This window comes from Tilletiaria anomala (genome assembly GCF_000711695.1).
Source record: "Tilletiaria anomala UBC 951 chromosome Unknown K437scaffold_24, whole genome shotgun sequence".
NCBI lineage: Eukaryota > Fungi > Basidiomycota > Exobasidiomycetes > Georgefischeriales > Tilletiariaceae > Tilletiaria > Tilletiaria anomala.
The window spans coordinates 137404-152760 of NW_013546998.1; the positions used below are offsets into that span (position 1 = coordinate 137404).

General features: G+C 56.7%; 6 protein-coding genes across 6 annotated transcripts; 3 read left to right on the forward strand and 3 right to left on the reverse strand.

Annotated features, from left to right (window-relative positions):
* Positions 1–9: 9 nt before the first annotated feature.
* K437DRAFT_255509 (putative TIM17-mitochondrial inner membrane import translocase subunit) lies at positions 10–1594 on the forward strand. The gene is made up of 5 exons (XM_013388735.1): positions 10–551; positions 662–736; positions 896–1082; positions 1156–1279; positions 1363–1594. Exons 1-5 carry the CDS (start codon positions 501–503, stop codon positions 1433–1435), a joined length of 510 nt encoding a protein of 169 aa, XP_013244189.1. The 5' UTR covers positions 10–500; the 3' UTR covers positions 1436–1594.
* K437DRAFT_255510 (RCC1/BLIP-II) lies at positions 1553–3138 on the reverse strand. The gene is made up of 3 exons (XM_013388736.1): positions 2612–3138; positions 1928–2524; positions 1553–1859 (listed from the first exon to the last, which is right to left on the reverse strand). The coding sequence occupies exons 1-3, from the start codon at positions 3087–3089 to the stop codon at positions 1636–1638; spliced, it is 1299 nt and encodes a 432-aa protein (XP_013244190.1). The 5' UTR covers positions 3090–3138; the 3' UTR covers positions 1553–1635.
* Positions 3139–3320: 182 nt separating this feature from the next.
* On the reverse strand, positions 3321–5123 carry K437DRAFT_255511 (uncharacterized protein). The gene is made up of 7 exons (XM_013388737.1): positions 4588–5123; positions 4486–4528; positions 4031–4422; positions 3899–3955; positions 3740–3806; positions 3534–3634; positions 3321–3449 (listed from the first exon to the last, which is right to left on the reverse strand). The coding sequence occupies exons 1-7, from the start codon at positions 4864–4866 to the stop codon at positions 3402–3404; spliced, it is 987 nt and encodes a 328-aa protein (XP_013244191.1). The 5' UTR covers positions 4867–5123; the 3' UTR covers positions 3321–3401.
* A 1947-nt stretch (positions 5124–7070) lies between these two features.
* K437DRAFT_293867 (uncharacterized protein) lies at positions 7071–8709 on the forward strand (the record flags this gene model as incomplete). The annotated part of the gene is made up of 5 exons (XM_013388738.1): positions 7071–7217; positions 7591–7662; positions 7850–8180; positions 8302–8407; positions 8439–8709. 5 exons carry the CDS (start codon positions 7071–7073, stop codon positions 8707–8709), a joined length of 927 nt encoding a protein of 308 aa, XP_013244192.1.
* A 703-nt stretch (positions 8710–9412) lies between these two features.
* K437DRAFT_255514 (uncharacterized protein) lies at positions 9413–13558 on the forward strand. The gene is made up of 7 exons (XM_013388739.1): positions 9413–11199; positions 11310–11497; positions 11570–12355; positions 12438–12901; positions 12978–13028; positions 13098–13189; positions 13270–13558. The coding sequence occupies exons 1-7, from the start codon at positions 9702–9704 to the stop codon at positions 13338–13340; spliced, it is 3150 nt and encodes a 1049-aa protein (XP_013244193.1). The 5' UTR covers positions 9413–9701; the 3' UTR covers positions 13341–13558.
* On the reverse strand, positions 13502–14300 carry K437DRAFT_222598 (JAB1/MPN domain-containing protein; the record flags this gene model as incomplete). The annotated part of the gene is made up of 2 exons (XM_013388740.1): positions 13502–13729; positions 13815–14300. The coding sequence occupies 2 exons, from the start codon at positions 14298–14300 to the stop codon at positions 13502–13504; spliced, it is 714 nt and encodes a 237-aa protein (XP_013244194.1).
* Between the last annotated feature and the right edge of the window lie 1057 nt (positions 14301–15357).

Consider the following 15357-nt stretch of genomic DNA (forward strand, 5'->3'; position numbering starts at 1 on the left):
GTGTGAGAGAGGCTGAGAGAGTAGCAGGTGATGCGAAAAGTGACTCTTCGCTGCAAGTGTTCGAGTGCCTGCCCCAACAAGCCACACCGCCGGCGGAACGGCGAGAATCGGAATGATGACGAGAGTCAGACATTCTGCGAGATTTTTTTGCGTTTCATGGACCATCTCACCCCATCCTTGAGGCGACGATGAATTGAGCCAACCATCTTCGAGGCTGCACGCGGTAGAGAGCATCGACCGTCACATCCGTGCCAAGTAATCTGCGTTTACCCATCGCATTGTAAGCCTGCCGCCCGACCCATTCCTGTCGTCGTCGCCCTCGCCATTGCCGCTGCTGGATTCTTGTGAACAGCGCCAAGCGGACCAGCTCGCTGTACACATCCAGACCCGACTAATTCCAACTGCCAGCGTTGCATCTGTTTACACTACGCGCCAGCGTTGGTGCCGTTGAAAAATAAATCTGGTAGCATTGTCACTGGGAAGGAGGACACACATACAGGATGGCGGACCATACTCGTGATCCGTGTCCGTACGTCATCCTGAATGACTTTGTGAGTGCTACATTCGCTGAGCCCGACAAGGCATGCTCGCGCAGCTGACGTCGCCGCTGCACCCTTTCTCTTCCTTTTTGTCATTCGCCTTTCGTTGCGGCGTCATTCAGGGAGGGGCTTTCGCGATGGGTGCCATTGGAGGCACGATCTGGCACGGAATCAAGGGAAGCCGAAATAGCCCAAGGGTGAGTGTGCATCTGAAGAGATTCTAGAACCGCTCTGGCCGAAAGAGTAGTTTGTGCTGGCGCCGAGTTTGCAAAGGCGATGGTGCGATGCATTTGACTGCCGCATTTCATTTCGCTGATATTGCATAACCCTCCACTTTTTTGCCCAACGATGAACAGGGCGAGCGATTGCCAGGCGCACTTGCAGCCATCAAGGCGCGAGCGCCGGTACTGGGCGGCAACTTTGGCGTGTGGGGTGGCCTCTTTGGGACATTTGACTGCACCGTCAAGGCGATACGGCAAAAAGAAGACCCCTACAACGCCATCATTGCTGGTTTCTTCACTGGTGGAAGTTTAGCGATCCGATGTGAGTGTGGTGCAACCCCGCGATCGATCAGTGTATCCCTGCTGAACCTCGCACCCCTCCACCTGAACAATAGCTGGGCCAAAAACGGCGCTCGGGTCAGGCATCATGTGTGGCATTCTATTAGGCGTATTCGAAGGTGTTGGTGTCCTCATGCAACGAATGATGGCAGAGGGGAACAAGCAGCAAGCACCACTCATGTGAGTCTACGCATCTCCTAGCAGCGGATCCAAAAGAAATGTCGGTTGCTGAACCCCCCCCCCCAAAACGAAATACCTAACAGCCCCGAGCAGCTAACAGCACAAGCGCCGGCAGGCGGGCCTGCTCTGGCAGGGCCATCAGCTTTTTCCACCTGAATTCTGAAGGGCCATAGTCGAGCCAAGATCTCTTTCTTTTCTCGGCCCCCCCTTTGGATGCAATTGCTCTCGACTCGCTCTGCTTGCAGCAAATACAGCACCACTCGATGTATACTAGTTCAATCCATTTTTGTGGTATTTTCCACTTCTGCTTCGGCTATGTATTGAACGCAGCTGCAGCTCCGTGTGGGGATGGTTATTCACGCATCGCGGCAGCTCGATACATCATGGTCCGCAGTGTCAGCAGCGACCACGAACGTCGTCCAAGGGCCGCAAAGAACGCGAGTGGCATGATGCTCCGTAGTGCCCATGCCAAATGGCGCACAGCGTTTCCATCCAGCAGCTGTGCGGCACTCTGCCTCAAACGACGCCGAATGCTCGGTAAAATCTGCATTTATTAGAGCTCCCAGTTGACCGTGTTCATCTGCCATGCAGCATGTGACTTGGGGTCAGCACGCGTCACGAACGGTTTCTGTGTTGAGGCACACTCACTAGATCCAGAAGTCCAAACACTTCCATCCTGCAGCACGACGGCGGTATGGTCATTTCCGCAGTCGATGTCCGAGACAGAGACGATCTCGTCTTCGACATTGCTGTTGCCGGAAGACAACGTCAGTAGCTCTGGACGGCGCACCAGTTTGCTGCTGGCTTCGCCGAGCTGCCTCTCGGCGTTCCACCCCCACACATACACATCTCCATCGACGGTCAGGACGGCGTTGTGCCGCAAGCCCGCGGCGGCGCGTTTGATGTGCGTTGGGAAGCCTTCAGATGGGCTGAAAAATGCCACGGGCTGCACAGTGTAGTCGCTAAGCGAGCGAGTGCGCCTGCCGAGCTGGCCAAAGCGGTTGTCGCCTAGCGACCAGAGCTGGTGCGGGCGGCTCAAAGAGCTTGAAGAGCCCTCATTCTGGCCCGTTGCGTAGAGCAGAAAGTGTCCGCCACCTGCTACGACTTTGAGCTCGTCGGGTCGCCTTCCCTGAAACGGATCGCGCGATCCCTTTCCTTTAAAGTCATAAACTTGTTCTGGGCCAGATGCTTCTGCTTGACCAGCGTTCATAACATCTTTGAGCGAATCAAACAGCAGGACGATATCTGACGGCGATCGCAGAACATGTCCGTGGTCAGTAGAGATATCTGCTACGCGCGTTTGCTCATGGCTGTTGCGTCCAATTTGCTCACCTTCGGATATGGCCAGCACTTTGCCCTGCCAGTTGACGCTGACGCTCAGCCAGCTTTGTGAATCCACAGCAGTGCCCGCCCCATCAATAGGTACTAGCTGCCCAGTCTTCTCGTCGATATAGGCATTGATGTTGTCGGCGCCAACAAAAGCCCTGACGTCTTGTTGCGAGCGAGAAAAGCACCAGCCCTTTTTTGGTTCGGGCCACAGTCGCAGCGAGGCATCTACGACCACAGCGGCGCACGACCACGAGGCATGAACGATATCTTGTGCACTCTGACCTGCCTCCTGGGTACTATGGCCGTCCTGTCTGCCATCTTCATGTTGGGTTTCTACAGCTGCATGACGATGAAATCGAAGTGGACGGAAGCACGGTGGTGCCTTCTCTGGTTTGCTTTCAGCTGTCGGTATGGTTGCACGCAGGTCGTCGGCATCGGCATTGGATCGCACGAAGCCTGCGTACCATACGGACGTCAGCATGCTTCAACGATGCATCTCGGAGAATTGAGGGGTGCAAGTACCAGGCAGCAGTGAAAAGAGAGTTGATGTTCCATTGGCGTGTCGGACTTGAGGGTAGATATGCACGCGTTTGCGGGCTGCATGTTCTCGCGTTCTTGCACTCACACGGTCCATAGATCGCACTCCGCAATTGGCACGTAGCTTTGTTGCGATGCGCACCAAGCAAAAGGTGCGAGCAGACAGTCCAGCAGCTGCGAGTATAAATTGCACACGTTGCGGAGGGAACTACATGCACCAAAGGGAAACGCAGGGGATAGAGATATAGAAACACTGTCACGGCAGTCCGGCATGTCGGTTCGGGTCCAGCGCGTAAATCACGCCCTGAAACCGAAGATCATAGGTGTGGAGAGTACTAACGGTTAGCCAGAGATAGACTGCCGCTGTATGCTCGTCACAGACACTCACGCCGCTTTGCGTCTTTGAGACATGCTTGGCGAGCGCCAGAGCGTTGAGGCACTTGTTGACTTGTACTTGGGGCAGCTTGGTGTTTGCGACAATCTCCGGTACTGCGGTGGACGGTGACGGTGACGACGGTGCATCGGGAAAATGAGGAAGGAAGGTCAGCACCCAGTTTGAAGTCCTTTGAGCACCCTTCTGTTGCACATACGCACATCGCATGCCCTTGTCCTTGGCGTCGATCAGCGTCACGATGACGCTCTCCGCAATTTTTTGCAGTTTCTGTTGAAGAGAGGAGGCCTAAACTCGTCAGATCTTATGCATACAAGCAATGACGAAGACTTCTACGGTGGCGAATCAGGATTTGGACGCACCTGGTCGCTCCCCCTCCATTCCAGGGGCAGAGTGTTGATGATTGTATGTGCGTACTCCTGCACAGAGCCAAAGTCATACAAATCAGCATCTGCCTGCGAAAAGGAATCCGGCCCTTGCAGCGTCGTACGCACCTCGCGCCGCCTTTTTACCGCCGGAGATATCTTTTTCGCAGTTGCCCCCGCACCCGCAGCGGACACCCCTGTCGACGTTGTCGAAGACTTCTTGAGTGCGCTCTTGAGGGGCTGCTGCTGTGTCGTCGTCCTGGCACCTGCACCTGCCCTCGATGTTCCAGCAGCTGAAATACCGCCCCTACCACGGGAGCTGCCTGCTGCAACTCGCGGGGGCGTCGCATCGACCGCAGTGCTGTCCTCGACAGTCATATACGTCTGATCTGCCAGGCTGCCCGCCGCCCCGCCTTGGTCCGAAAAGGCGCCAAGAGAGGGGCGCCCGGTATTCAAGTTGACGCCGATCGATGGATTGGCATACAAAGATTGTTGATAGGCGGATTGCTGGCGTTGGACGACTGCAAAGGCTCGACTTAGTTAGTGTCTTGCGCTCGCATAGGGAATGACGGCGAGCAGCTCACCTTGCCGCTCGTTCGCGCGCTCAAAGTTCTCTTCGGTTGGTCTCTATTAAGACGGAGTAATTCAGTAACCAGCCTCTTTCTAGTGCTTGCCCCTGCACGCACCTCGGGCCATTCCACACAAAAAGCGTTCATCTTCAACCCGTAGAGGTACATGGAAAAGTTCTCATTGAACACACCGAGCGCCTCGTAAATTGACTGAATCTGCTCTAGATTCAGATGCAGCGTCGCTACGTCGTCCGCAATGTCCCGCATGGCCGTTTCCAGATGCGAGAGTGGCGTGGCAGACGGGTTACCCGACGATGGGTGCGACGAGGCGAGCGCCGAAATGGATCCGCGCGAAACGCGTCGGATCGGCGTTGTTGGGCGCTTGGATGTGGACATTTTGGTGGACCTAGTTACCTTGATTTGCGCACGATACTCGAGCGTAAGTATCTCTCTCCTCCCCTCGTTCGAGCCCAGATGGTCTCCAAAGTCTCGATGCACAGTAGGCGCGATGCAAGGCCAGAGAGAGGAGTGTTGAAGAGGGAAGAGATCAACACGACACGCAATGCAACGCGACGTGTTTAACCTCCCAGCAGGTGGGCACTGGACCAGTGCGAGCGTAACAACCCTAACCCCCAATATGATACATGCCCTATTTCGTGTTGACCATTGACCATCTCTTCCCCTCGCACCGTCGTGCAATCGCAGGCAGCAGCTCCAGGTGAAAGAGTTGGCGGCCTGAAGCGCCGAAGCGAGATGGTCTATTCATCATAGCTATAAGTAAATATTGTTTCATTAATCTCATCAGCCGACAGCCCGTCCACTCGTCAGCCTTCTTCAAACGCGAGACGTTGTCGACACGGTCTCATTCCAGACCACTCACAAGAACATAGAATCGTACATGTTGAATTTGTGAATATGCATACCATCGTACTCTATTCTGATCACCAGTCTGCGAACTCTTTGTACAGCTTTGGAACGCCGAGCAGATACCTTTCCAACCATCGACCTAGACCATGCAAGTCAAGTCAGCGGGGCTGTAGTACAGAACGTGACGAACAGAGTGACGAAACCGTCAACCGCACCAAATACGCGGTAGAGCACGTACCCAAGCCCCAATGGCAGCGCGAGCACGATGCCCGCTCCATCGAGAAAGCGGTACATCTGCAGCGGATCAGGTACTTGACCTGCAAGGATGTGTACAGAAAGGTAGGAATCAAACGTACGGAGGAAGGTCTCAAACCTCATTTGCACGGGCAAAAAATGGATAGAGGGGTAGCAGGATCCGTGCAGAATGGCGTCATCCTGCTAGCAGCCTCACCCTGGATTCTGACTACCCCTCACTAAGAGCCATGGCCACATACAACATGTAATACGTAAGGAAACCCACTTGAATAAGGCTCGAGTCAAAGCATCCAATACCCTTGAGCTCACCGGGGATATGACAAACCTCGCTGCTGTTGGGGTCAAACCAAACCCGTAGAAAAAATGAGACAGGCGCGCTCTCGTGTTTCTTAGCATTGAAATCCCCCTTATCGAACAGCGCAAATAGGGAAGCACTCACAGTATGAGGTCTGCACGGTGGAATCGTCAGCGTCTCCCCATTGGTTAGCTCGCCGACTTTCCCGTCGACGTCATAGCAAAACACGCAAGAGATGCAGTTGAAGGTTTCTATTTGGTACAGATGGACGTGTTATGGCAGCGTGGCCGTGCTCTTGCGTCTTATATCTGTGTGAGGCGAGCCTTTACGGAAGATCTGAGCAGGTGTGAGGCTTGAAAATGTAACGCAGAGGGAGGGAGGAGCTGAGGAGGGTCCGTTTGTATTGGTCGAAATGTAGACGAGGACCACCATCCGCAGTTGAGGCCTTAGAGCCCATTATCCCCATCTTCTGATGCTTTCCAGGCGATAAGATCGCCGGTGAAGAAATGTCAATGACCCTTATCCACGAACGGCTTTGGCAGAGCACCGCGACTTGTAGACTATATCATCCCTCCATGATAATGGGTTGAACAGTCATCGCGCACTATCTTGGTTTTGGAATCGTTGGTATACGGTGCAAGGCGGTGGAAAGGGTAAACAAGCCCTCTGGAAAGTTGTACCGCAGAACTGATCGCCCCCTTCACTCCTGCTTGTTCAACTTGTGGGAAACTCAATGGAACTGCTTGCTCGTGACCATAATGGGTGGTGCTCTGATCACTGAGTCATGGGCTTTCATCGTTGCAAGCAAGCTGCAAGCTCCACCCAGATAGGCATTGCCGAACAAGTGTCAGCAGCTATGGAGTACCTTTTGGGTTGAAAGCCCGACGAATGTCGAATTGACTTGGCCAGGTTGGTCGCTGGACTCTGGTTCGGGATGAACGCTTGGAACTTCGGAACAGGCGGAGATGTGACGTTGCACCGAATGAATTGACTGCCTTCCCAATCTCCATACGTTGCACCCTCGAGCAAATCTCGGCATATGCACTTCCAAAACAGGTTACCGCTGACAAGGTTCGCGGTCCATTTTTGAAGCACTCCCTCGTTCGGTCACTCCCTCCTTCTGCCCTCGATCCGCGTTCTCCGCACTCGCAGAGGCGATGGAGAAACCACCATCTGTGTCATAATGAAGGCCTGCATTGTTGGCACTGGCGCATCCGGCCTCATCACGGGACGTACGCTCCTCGCCTTCTCCCACGATGTGACGGTCATCAAGCGCAACAGCGAGGTGGGCGGGGCATGGATCAAAGGGCTGCGCTACCTCGGCGTAACGGTGCAGAATGCCAAGGACACATACTCGTTCAGGGACCTTGCGATACCCCGCGATTATCCCGAATGACCCACTGGCGAACAGGTGCAAATGTATTTCGCCTCGTATGCGAAAAGTGCGGCCTACACAAGTATATCCGATTTAACACTGAAGTCACGTCTGCAGCAAATTCCGGAGGCAGGATAGCAGGGAAATGGGCGGTCAATACCTGCGAACTCGCAAACGGTGCTGACAACGAAGCCACGTTCGCCTTTTTTGTCGTCTGCCACAGCACTTTTGCAATGGCAAGCTTCCGACCCACCTGGGCGCTTCAGATTACCTCTCCTCCGGCGGACAATTGCACCACACGGCCGCATTTCCCCACACCACGCAATAGCTACAGGCCATGGTCTGCGGGAAGGAAGTGAACGTCGGCTACAGCAAGAGCGCATGCGACGTCGCAAAGGCCGTCAGTGTTAACGGAACGAAGTGCACGACGGTGGTTATGAAGAACTTAACGTAGAAGATGCCGTATAAGCTGTTAGGCTTGAACTACAAATACCTACTGAGTGAGTATGCACGGGATGTGGCAAGATTCCACTCCAAATCGCCACGGCGCATCTGACGCGTAAACTACCGTCCCAATTGTTCCTCAGTGGCACGTTCTCGGCAAGGCGCTGTTGGAGTACATTACGCTACCCAGTCCCTTCAAATATCTCCTGCACCGCACGCCAATGCGTGTCATACGAAATGCTCTCGTCGAATCATTCCGCACCGCCATCAATTTCCAATTCTGTCTCTCGAGACTGGGCCTCCATCCCAACAAGCGCTTTGCGACCATTGCGCGCGCGAGCATCTCGTTCGCCACCGAGGGGTTCTACGAGTGCGCTTGCAAAGGCACAATCCGCGACACGCAGTATGTGACCATCCAAGAATTACGTGCTTCTACCTCGGAACGTCAGCGCAGCGCGTTGCTTTCTGACGACAGTGAGCTGCGCGTGGAGCTCATTTTCTGCGGTATAAGCTACTACCATAAGTCGAGCTTCCTACCGTCGGAAATCATCGCAAAGCTGACAGATGGACAAGGGAACTGGTCCGGGCTGTACAGACACATTTCCCGTCGTTGTCCCCGGCCTTGCTTTCAACGGCTACAAGTCCAGCCTTTTCTGCACGATTGCGAGCGAGGTTGCAGCGCTGTGGGTCTTCGAATACATGTAAGGTGAGCCGACGTTCCAGCAACGATAGCCACAGCGACGATGCAGGCGCTGCTGCTGGCACGCAGGACGCCGATCAGGCGCAAGACACGTTCCACCGGCTCGACGAGCATTCCAAGGACAAGCACGCCAAGGTGACGAACTTCGTGCCATTCTCGATGCATGCCGTCAATGAGCTGCTGAGCGACCTGCGGCTCTACATCAGCATGGACTCGCGCGGCTTACTGGAACCTTTGCTGAGGCGTACGGAGGGCAAGACGCTGGACGCAGCGGAGCGTCATTGGGACAAGACGATGGTGTAATCAGGAGCCGCTTACCCCGATGCTTTGGACTTATGAACATATTCCATCCCGGCCTTGCCCTGCCTGACCGGATCGTGGTGCGAGCGTGCTGCCACTGCACACGAGGCCTACGAAAGAGAGGCTCATCGCAGCTGTCGAGCCTTATACGAAGGTGGCTCTGACCGGGCCGATATGCGTGTCTGTCGCTGGCCAAGCACCTTTAGAGGATTCTGGCGGCGGAGGCCCGCGCGTGAATGTCCCAGCACCAGGTGAATCCTGCCCGTAGTCACCTCGCGTGCACTTGTTTCTGGTGTATAAAACCTTGAGTGCACACCACCTTTGACGCGCGTTCGAATGGTCCCAATTGGTGTGTGTGTGGGGGGGGGGGATTGTGCACAGGCAACCGCGGTGAAGGGTTAGGACAACCAGAACTAAGGTGCTCGCTGGCAAATGACACTGCATGCGCCCTTTGGTGCCTCGGCTGATCATCCTGGTCGGCACGTGGCATGTGTGTGTGGTGAAGTAACAAGTTCCGTCCCGTTCCGCCCGACCCTCTGTTCCGCATTTTGGCACGCACACCGGCACACACACCCACACACTGTTGCCGCGCAGTGTTTGCTTGCTCTCGCGTCTCAGTAAAGTGATCGCGGTCCGGCGACGAGCAGCCTGCCGTGCAGTGCAGCGCAGAAGAAGTTGCTTCCTACGCAGCAGACACACGCTCCTGACGGGCTGGCCCTTGGTAGCGACCACTACTTCACTCTCATCGCGCACAGCGTGCGCTCTCCAGCACACACCGATATACGCAGCAGCAGCAGCAGCGCAACTCGCCTTTCCGGTCAAGCGTCGCAACGGAAGCAGTGGCTGACGGCACCAAGCGGGCAGCGGACCGCACTCCTCGGTGGTCTGCGCGGTTTCCTCCCTGTCTGCGTCGCGAGCGCGTAACCTTTTTCAAAGGCTCCACGCTGAAGGCTTATGTAGCAGATACACGGCGGGACGCTTGGAACAGCGACACCATGAAGGCTGCCGCATCGACTTCACCATCCAGTCCTGGCGACAGCACTGCCGGAGAGCCGCCAGATACGTCTGTGGCACAGGCGTCTCGCAGTAAAGAGCCATTAGCGAGCGCTGTCAGTGTCGCCAGCGGCAGCAGCAGTGGCAATCCCTCAGGTGCCAAGAACCAAGGCGCAAAAGCGTCGCAGGCTGGCAACAAGACTGCGACGCATCTACCGGCTCATGCAGCGCCCCCTCCGCTCTCCCAACCCGCGTCGACGTCCTTCTTCGGGTCTTCGTGGATCTCTCCATCCTCCTCGGCCTCCGCCGCGGCGTCTTCGGCACTCGAGTCGACCGTGCGCAACAAGCAGAAGCTGATGACGTACGAGCAGTTCCGCGCGCAGGAGCCGCCGCAGGCACGTCTACTGCGTCTGCGTGGCCTCTTCGACAAGCTCATGGATGCCGATGCCGAGCATGCCCTCGCCGACGGCCGCGCCAAGGATGAATGGACGAAGAGCGCGATCCGTGCCCAGTATGGCAAATTCGGCCCGGGAAGGCTGCCCAGCGAGAGCGATGAGGCTGGAGGGGGAAGCGGTAGCAGGAGCAGTAGCAATGGGAAACGCAGACGCGAGGCGCCGATGGCTGTTCCCCCTCGTCCATCCTATGCCAACGAGCTTCTCACGCAGTGTCGGAAATGCCGAGAGGAGCTGGACCGCGAGAGGGCAAAGGAGTATGAGAGAGAAAGGGCGCGCATTGCCTGTGCCACTGCAGCTTCGAATGCTGGTGGCGATGGCTCTGCAGCGTGGTGGACATTTGGCGGCTTGCTCGGCGGCAGCGGCAACTGGATCAGTGTGAACAGCGCGTCGCAGGCGAAAGGATCAGTCGAAGGGAAAGCCAGCGAAACGTCTGGCCCGCCATCGGTCGTTCAAACCGTGGTAGGCACCCTGACACCCACTTTCGTGCCTTCATCCTCAGCGCCACCACCATCGACCTCCTCTGCCTCGAGCAGCACCTCCTCCACCGTGACAAACGCGTTATCCTCTGCCGCATCGTCCATCTCCTCGCTCTTCACCTCTACATTCGGATCGGAATCGTCCGGCAGCCAAGGTGCACAGCACCCCGATGCGCCGCCATCGCCACCACCCGATCACGATGGTGAAGCTGGTTGGACAGGCTCCGGCGTCTGGGGTCTCAGCGCCGTCGGGTCAGCACAGCGCGAGATGGATCGAAATGCCCTTGCGGCTTCTTCATTGCATCCTAGAGGATCTGGTCTCTCCCTATCCTGGTCGAAGAATGCGACGGGCTCTTCGGTGGCAGCCGACGCGAGCGAAGGCGCGCGTGCTGGGGCGCAGGCACAAGAAGAACGCTCGCGGTGGCAGCAGCGGCAGATCGAGTGGGAAGGGTTCCTGCGCTATGCCGAGCAGAAGGAACGCGAGCTTTATGCCATCTTCAACGAGCTGGACAAAAATGGCGACATGCGTTTGGATGTGCAGGAGATTCGAGCTGCGCTGGACAGGGCTGGTGAGTAGTCCAGGCTTGAAACGCCGCTCCCCGCTCCATGACTGCATGAGTCGGGATGCATTCAGCGATGCCGTGCTGACGCCTACCTTGTACAATGCGCGCATGCAAAGGTCTCGATGTCCCGCCTATGTCGCTGGAGGACTTTATCGCCTCGCTGGCGTCGTCGCGAGTGCAGGGCAATCAATATCCTTATCCCCCGCGTCGATCGGGGGTAAAAGAGACCGACAAGCCTTACGTCAGTTTCCCGGAGTTTAGAGACTATCTGCTTCTTTTGCCTAGGAAGCCGAGCGTCAGCGAGGTGAGTGTTGGGGCGCGTGCGACTCCATTCTCTTATTAAGATCGTGCTCACCTCCGCTCTGTCACCCCGTAGATTTTTCGTTTCTACCAAGTACGCAAGACGTTCGGACTCTTCCGCGAAGGCGGTATCTTTGCCGAACTCGCGAGCAGCTGGGGTAAGCATGAGCGCGGTGCTAGCGCCGTTAACCTCGATGGCGATGTCAGCCTTGCTGGTGAGGAGAAGCGCAAGTACGGATCTGCCTCCCCGGATGCCTCTTCGGCCACTGTTTTCAAGGAAAACCATGGCGGCAGCGCGACAGACGCTGCAGGCGGGCAGGCAGCGAATTCAAGCGAGCAAAGTGGTGGCGAAGCGGCTGCGTCCGACAAGGTCGCACCGGGCGCCGCGGCATCCGTGGGCCCCTCTTGGGGGATAGGCACATTGAAGGCTGCGGGCGGCGCTTCCAAGCCTCCCGGTCAGACGTGCACCGCGAGCCAGGGGCAGGGCGATGCGAGCAAGGTCGCGCACGGGCACGAGGACGACGATGACGAAGAGGAGGAGGAGGACGACACGGATATGATCGCCGGCTCCGTGGCGATCAAGTTCCTCCTTGCAGGCGGCATTGCAGGCGCAGTCTCGCGCACTGCAACGGCGCCGTTCGACAGACTCAAAGTCTACCTGATCACCACGTCGCGCAGCAGCGCCACGGTGCAACTGCTCAATGAGGGCCTTATCAAGGGCAGCACGATGCCCACTGCGCAGCAGGCAGGCGCAAGGGGAGTCGGGCTCATCGGCGAGGCGATTCACTCCCTGTACAGGGGCGGAGGTGGCATCAAGGCTTTTTGGGTCGGGAACGGCTTGAACTGCCTCAAGATCTTTCCGGTGGGTGGATGCAGTGCATGTTCCAAGCTGCCTGTTGAGGATCGTTGACTGAATGCTTCATGCTCCCTTTTTGATTTCCTAGGAATCTGCGATCAAGTTCCTCAGCTACGAGACCTCCAAACGGGCATTCGCCAAGTACGTCGACGGAGTGCATGATTCGCGCGACATTAGCGGCACGAGCCGCTTCATCAGCGGAGGCATCGGTGGCATCACGTCGCAGTTGGCGATCTACCCGATCGAGACACTTAAGACGCGCCTGATGTCCTCACAAGGTGCTGGCGCCAAAACGCGCGCAGAGAGCCATGCGCTGCTACGCCAAACTGCGCAGGATATGTGGCGCCATGGAGGCCTCCGGACGTACTATCGCGGCTTGACCGCCGGTCTCATTGGCGTCTTTCCTTATTCTGCCATTGACATGAGCACGTTCGAAGGCATCAAGCTGTTCTACATCAAGTACACCGGCAAGGATGAGCCAGGCGTACTCGCCCTGCTTGCGTTCGGCAGCATCAGCGGCTCCGTGGGAGCTACGACGGTCTACCCACTCAAGTTAGTTCTCTCTTGCGAAAGGCACGCTGGCCACTTCAGGGAAAATGTTCTACTTGCTGATTTGGTCTCTTTCCAGTCTGGTGCGGACTCGATTGCAAGCCGCCGGAACGCCGGGTCATCCTGCAACGTGAGCAATGTTCGACTCCGCCGCCTTCCTTGCAGCTCGCTGATCGCCTCTTTTCTCTTCACTGTACAGCTACAACGGTTTCTGGGACGTGGTACGCCAGACATACCGCAACGAGGGCTATCTAGCATTTTACAAGGGTCTTGTCCCAACTCTTCTGAAAGGTACGTTCGTAGGAACGGTTGACTTGATCCGTTTGCAGCTACTCATTCACACGCTGTCGATATTCGTTCCCGCACTGCAGTCGTACCTGCCGTGTCCATCTCCTATGTTGTCTACGAGCAGAGCAAGAGGCGACTCGGGGTACACATTTAAAACCGTTGGTAGGGGTACGTAGACAAGTTCAGCAAGTGGTGCATAGACAGTTCAATCACTCGCGGCACCTTATAGATCATCTAATTGTTCATGTACAACAATCTCCAAAATCGCACCGACGAAGATCGGATGGCTGTGCTCTACCTCCGTGTAGGAGCTCTTCACCGCGTCCGTAAATCCACAATTTCCAGCTGATCCGCTTGCTCTAAGGTAACATGGCCCCATGCGTCGGTGTATAATGCCGGGATGTTAGTCCCATCAGGCTTGATGTGTGGATGGAACAGTCCGGGTTGGCGGCAGCTTATGACGGTCTGAAGGCCAGGTGGACTTGTCAGGCGGAACAAACCGAAAGAAGGATTGTCGTTGGGTGCACAAACAATTGCTATCGCCTGCACATTCGAAGAAAAGGAAGAACTCCGTGTGTGTCAGCTGCAGAAATTGAACAAACGTACCGAGCGGAGATGCCCGACGTACCTCGGGCAGCATCATCTGGTAGCTGGCATGCGTATGCAGATCCAACGAGCTCATGAAGCATGTCTGGCTCGGATGTGTGTGGATCCAGCCGAGCGTGACGACCTGCGCCTCGTCCTGAAACTGCATGATCTCCTCCTCGTGCTCGGTCGTGCAGGTATCTGGTGTTGCGCTCTGCTTGGGGATAGTGAGGTGTGTGACGACGAGAGAGGTCGCGTTGGGATCGGTCAGGTTGCGTGCGGGCCCCATCAGCAAGCCGCAGGTCTCGCGATTGGCGAGCGTGTTCTCGTATGCGATCGCGACGAAATGATCAATAATGCTTGCAGGAACGCGGAGGTTGCGCAGCGACTCGCCACCTTCGGTACGCGCTTGCGTCGCGGTGGCTTGCGCATGCTTGGACCCTGGCTCGCTAGCCTGCTGCTGGCTGAGCAGATTCTTCACCTCGAGTGCGATGCGACTCTGTGAGCGCACCAGACCGCCAGCTGCCATTTCCACTCCACGCGGGCTCAACTTGCGCTCGTAGTGGTGCAGGTTGCGTAGCGATGCGTCGCGTGGCAAACTCTCACGGAAACCTTCAGATGCAGACGCCGATGGTGCTGGCGTCGGCATGGCTATTCGATCCGGCGCCAACGCAGGTGCAGCAGCGAGTTGCATGGCAGGCATGGCGACTTTGCTAGGTAAGCTCGGCCGCAACTCGTATTTGCTCGGGATCGTGGGCCGTACCTGCTGCTGACCACCATCGCGCGGTCGCGCGGTAGCACCCTGCGATGTAGTATTCGACGACGGCGACGGAGACGACGTTGACGAAGATGCAATTGTCGTCGAGTAGTAATTCCCAGCCAGACGTGTGCTAGCAGCAAAGCCCTGCGTGGCTTGATGCGCCGACATGCGGTACGTGTTGGACGCTTTGAGGATAGGGTAGGAGTACTTTTCCGGTATGCGTGACCCTGCGCCTCCGGCCGCTACGGCAGCACGCGCAGCGGAGAGAGCTGCATCTCTCTTCGCGTTTGACCAAGGGGTAGAGACAAGTTTTGGGCTCGGCATCTTTGAGTGCGATCCGTTGAAGGGCTCGAGCGGCGAGGATGTGAAAGGCGACGTGCCGAGCATGTCGCGAACATCGAATCCTCCCGAGCCAGCTGCGCTGCGCTTCCCCTTTAACTCCAAGCTGCGAGGCCCACGAGGTTGTTCCTTCCGGATCTGATCGTAATTTCGCTCGTTGACCAACTCGTCTTGGCTTTCGCCTCCCCATTCCGGGTCATCGTCCAACCTCGCGTCCGGATGGTTCGCCCGCCACGCTTCGAATTGATCATTTGCCTGCACCTTGAGCTTTCCAATACGCTCCAGCACGTCCTCGGCATTCATTTTTGCTTTTCTGCGCATTTCCGAGTCGAGTTTGGCCCAGCCTGGATGCTTGGAGGGCAGGATCTCGAGCAGGAGCCGCGCAGCCTTGACGAGCGAGACCCACTCCTCCTCCAGCAAGATCCAGAGGGCTTCCTCGCTCGGCGCGGCCCTTTGCCGCTGTGCATTGCTTCGAGCTGCTGCTGCT

Coding starts and splice junctions, on each gene's coding strand:
- K437DRAFT_255510 (XM_013388736.1), bottom strand. CDS start 3,089: ATGCTGACGTCCGTATGGTACGCAGGCTTCGTGCGATCCAATGCCGAT. Junction 2,525..2,611: donor AGTGCTGGCCATATCCGAAG/GTGAGCAAATTG, acceptor GATCGCCGTCAG/ATATCGTCCTGCTGTTTGAT. Junction 1,860..1,927: donor TGTTTGGACTTCTGGATCTA/GTGAGTGTGCCT, acceptor GCTGCATGGCAG/ATGAACACGGTCAACTGGGA.
- K437DRAFT_255509 (XM_013388735.1), top strand. CDS start 501: ATGGCGGACCATACTCGTGATCCGTGTCCGTACGTCATCCTGAATGAC. Junction 552..661: donor ACGTCATCCTGAATGACTTT/GTGAGTGCTACA, acceptor GGCGTCATTCAG/GGAGGGGCTTTCGCGATGGG. Junction 737..895: donor GAAGCCGAAATAGCCCAAGG/GTGAGTGTGCAT, acceptor AACGATGAACAG/GGCGAGCGATTGCCAGGCGC.
- K437DRAFT_255514 (XM_013388739.1), top strand. CDS start 9,702: ATGAAGGCTGCCGCATCGACTTCACCATCCAGTCCTGGCGACAGCACT. Junction 12,356..12,437: donor ACTGCCTCAAGATCTTTCCG/GTGGGTGGATGC, acceptor TTGATTTCCTAG/GAATCTGCGATCAAGTTCCT. Junction 13,190..13,269: donor TGTCCCAACTCTTCTGAAAG/GTACGTTCGTAG, acceptor CCCGCACTGCAG/TCGTACCTGCCGTGTCCATC.
- K437DRAFT_255511 (XM_013388737.1), bottom strand. CDS start 4,866: ATGTCCACATCCAAGCGCCCAACAACGCCGATCCGACGCGTTTCGCGC. Junction 4,423..4,485: donor GCGCGCGAACGAGCGGCAAG/GTGAGCTGCTCG, acceptor GAGCCTTTGCAG/TCGTCCAACGCCAGCAATCC. Junction 3,635..3,739: donor CAAGGACAAGGGCATGCGAT/GTGCGTATGTGC, acceptor CGTCCACCGCAG/TACCGGAGATTGTCGCAAAC.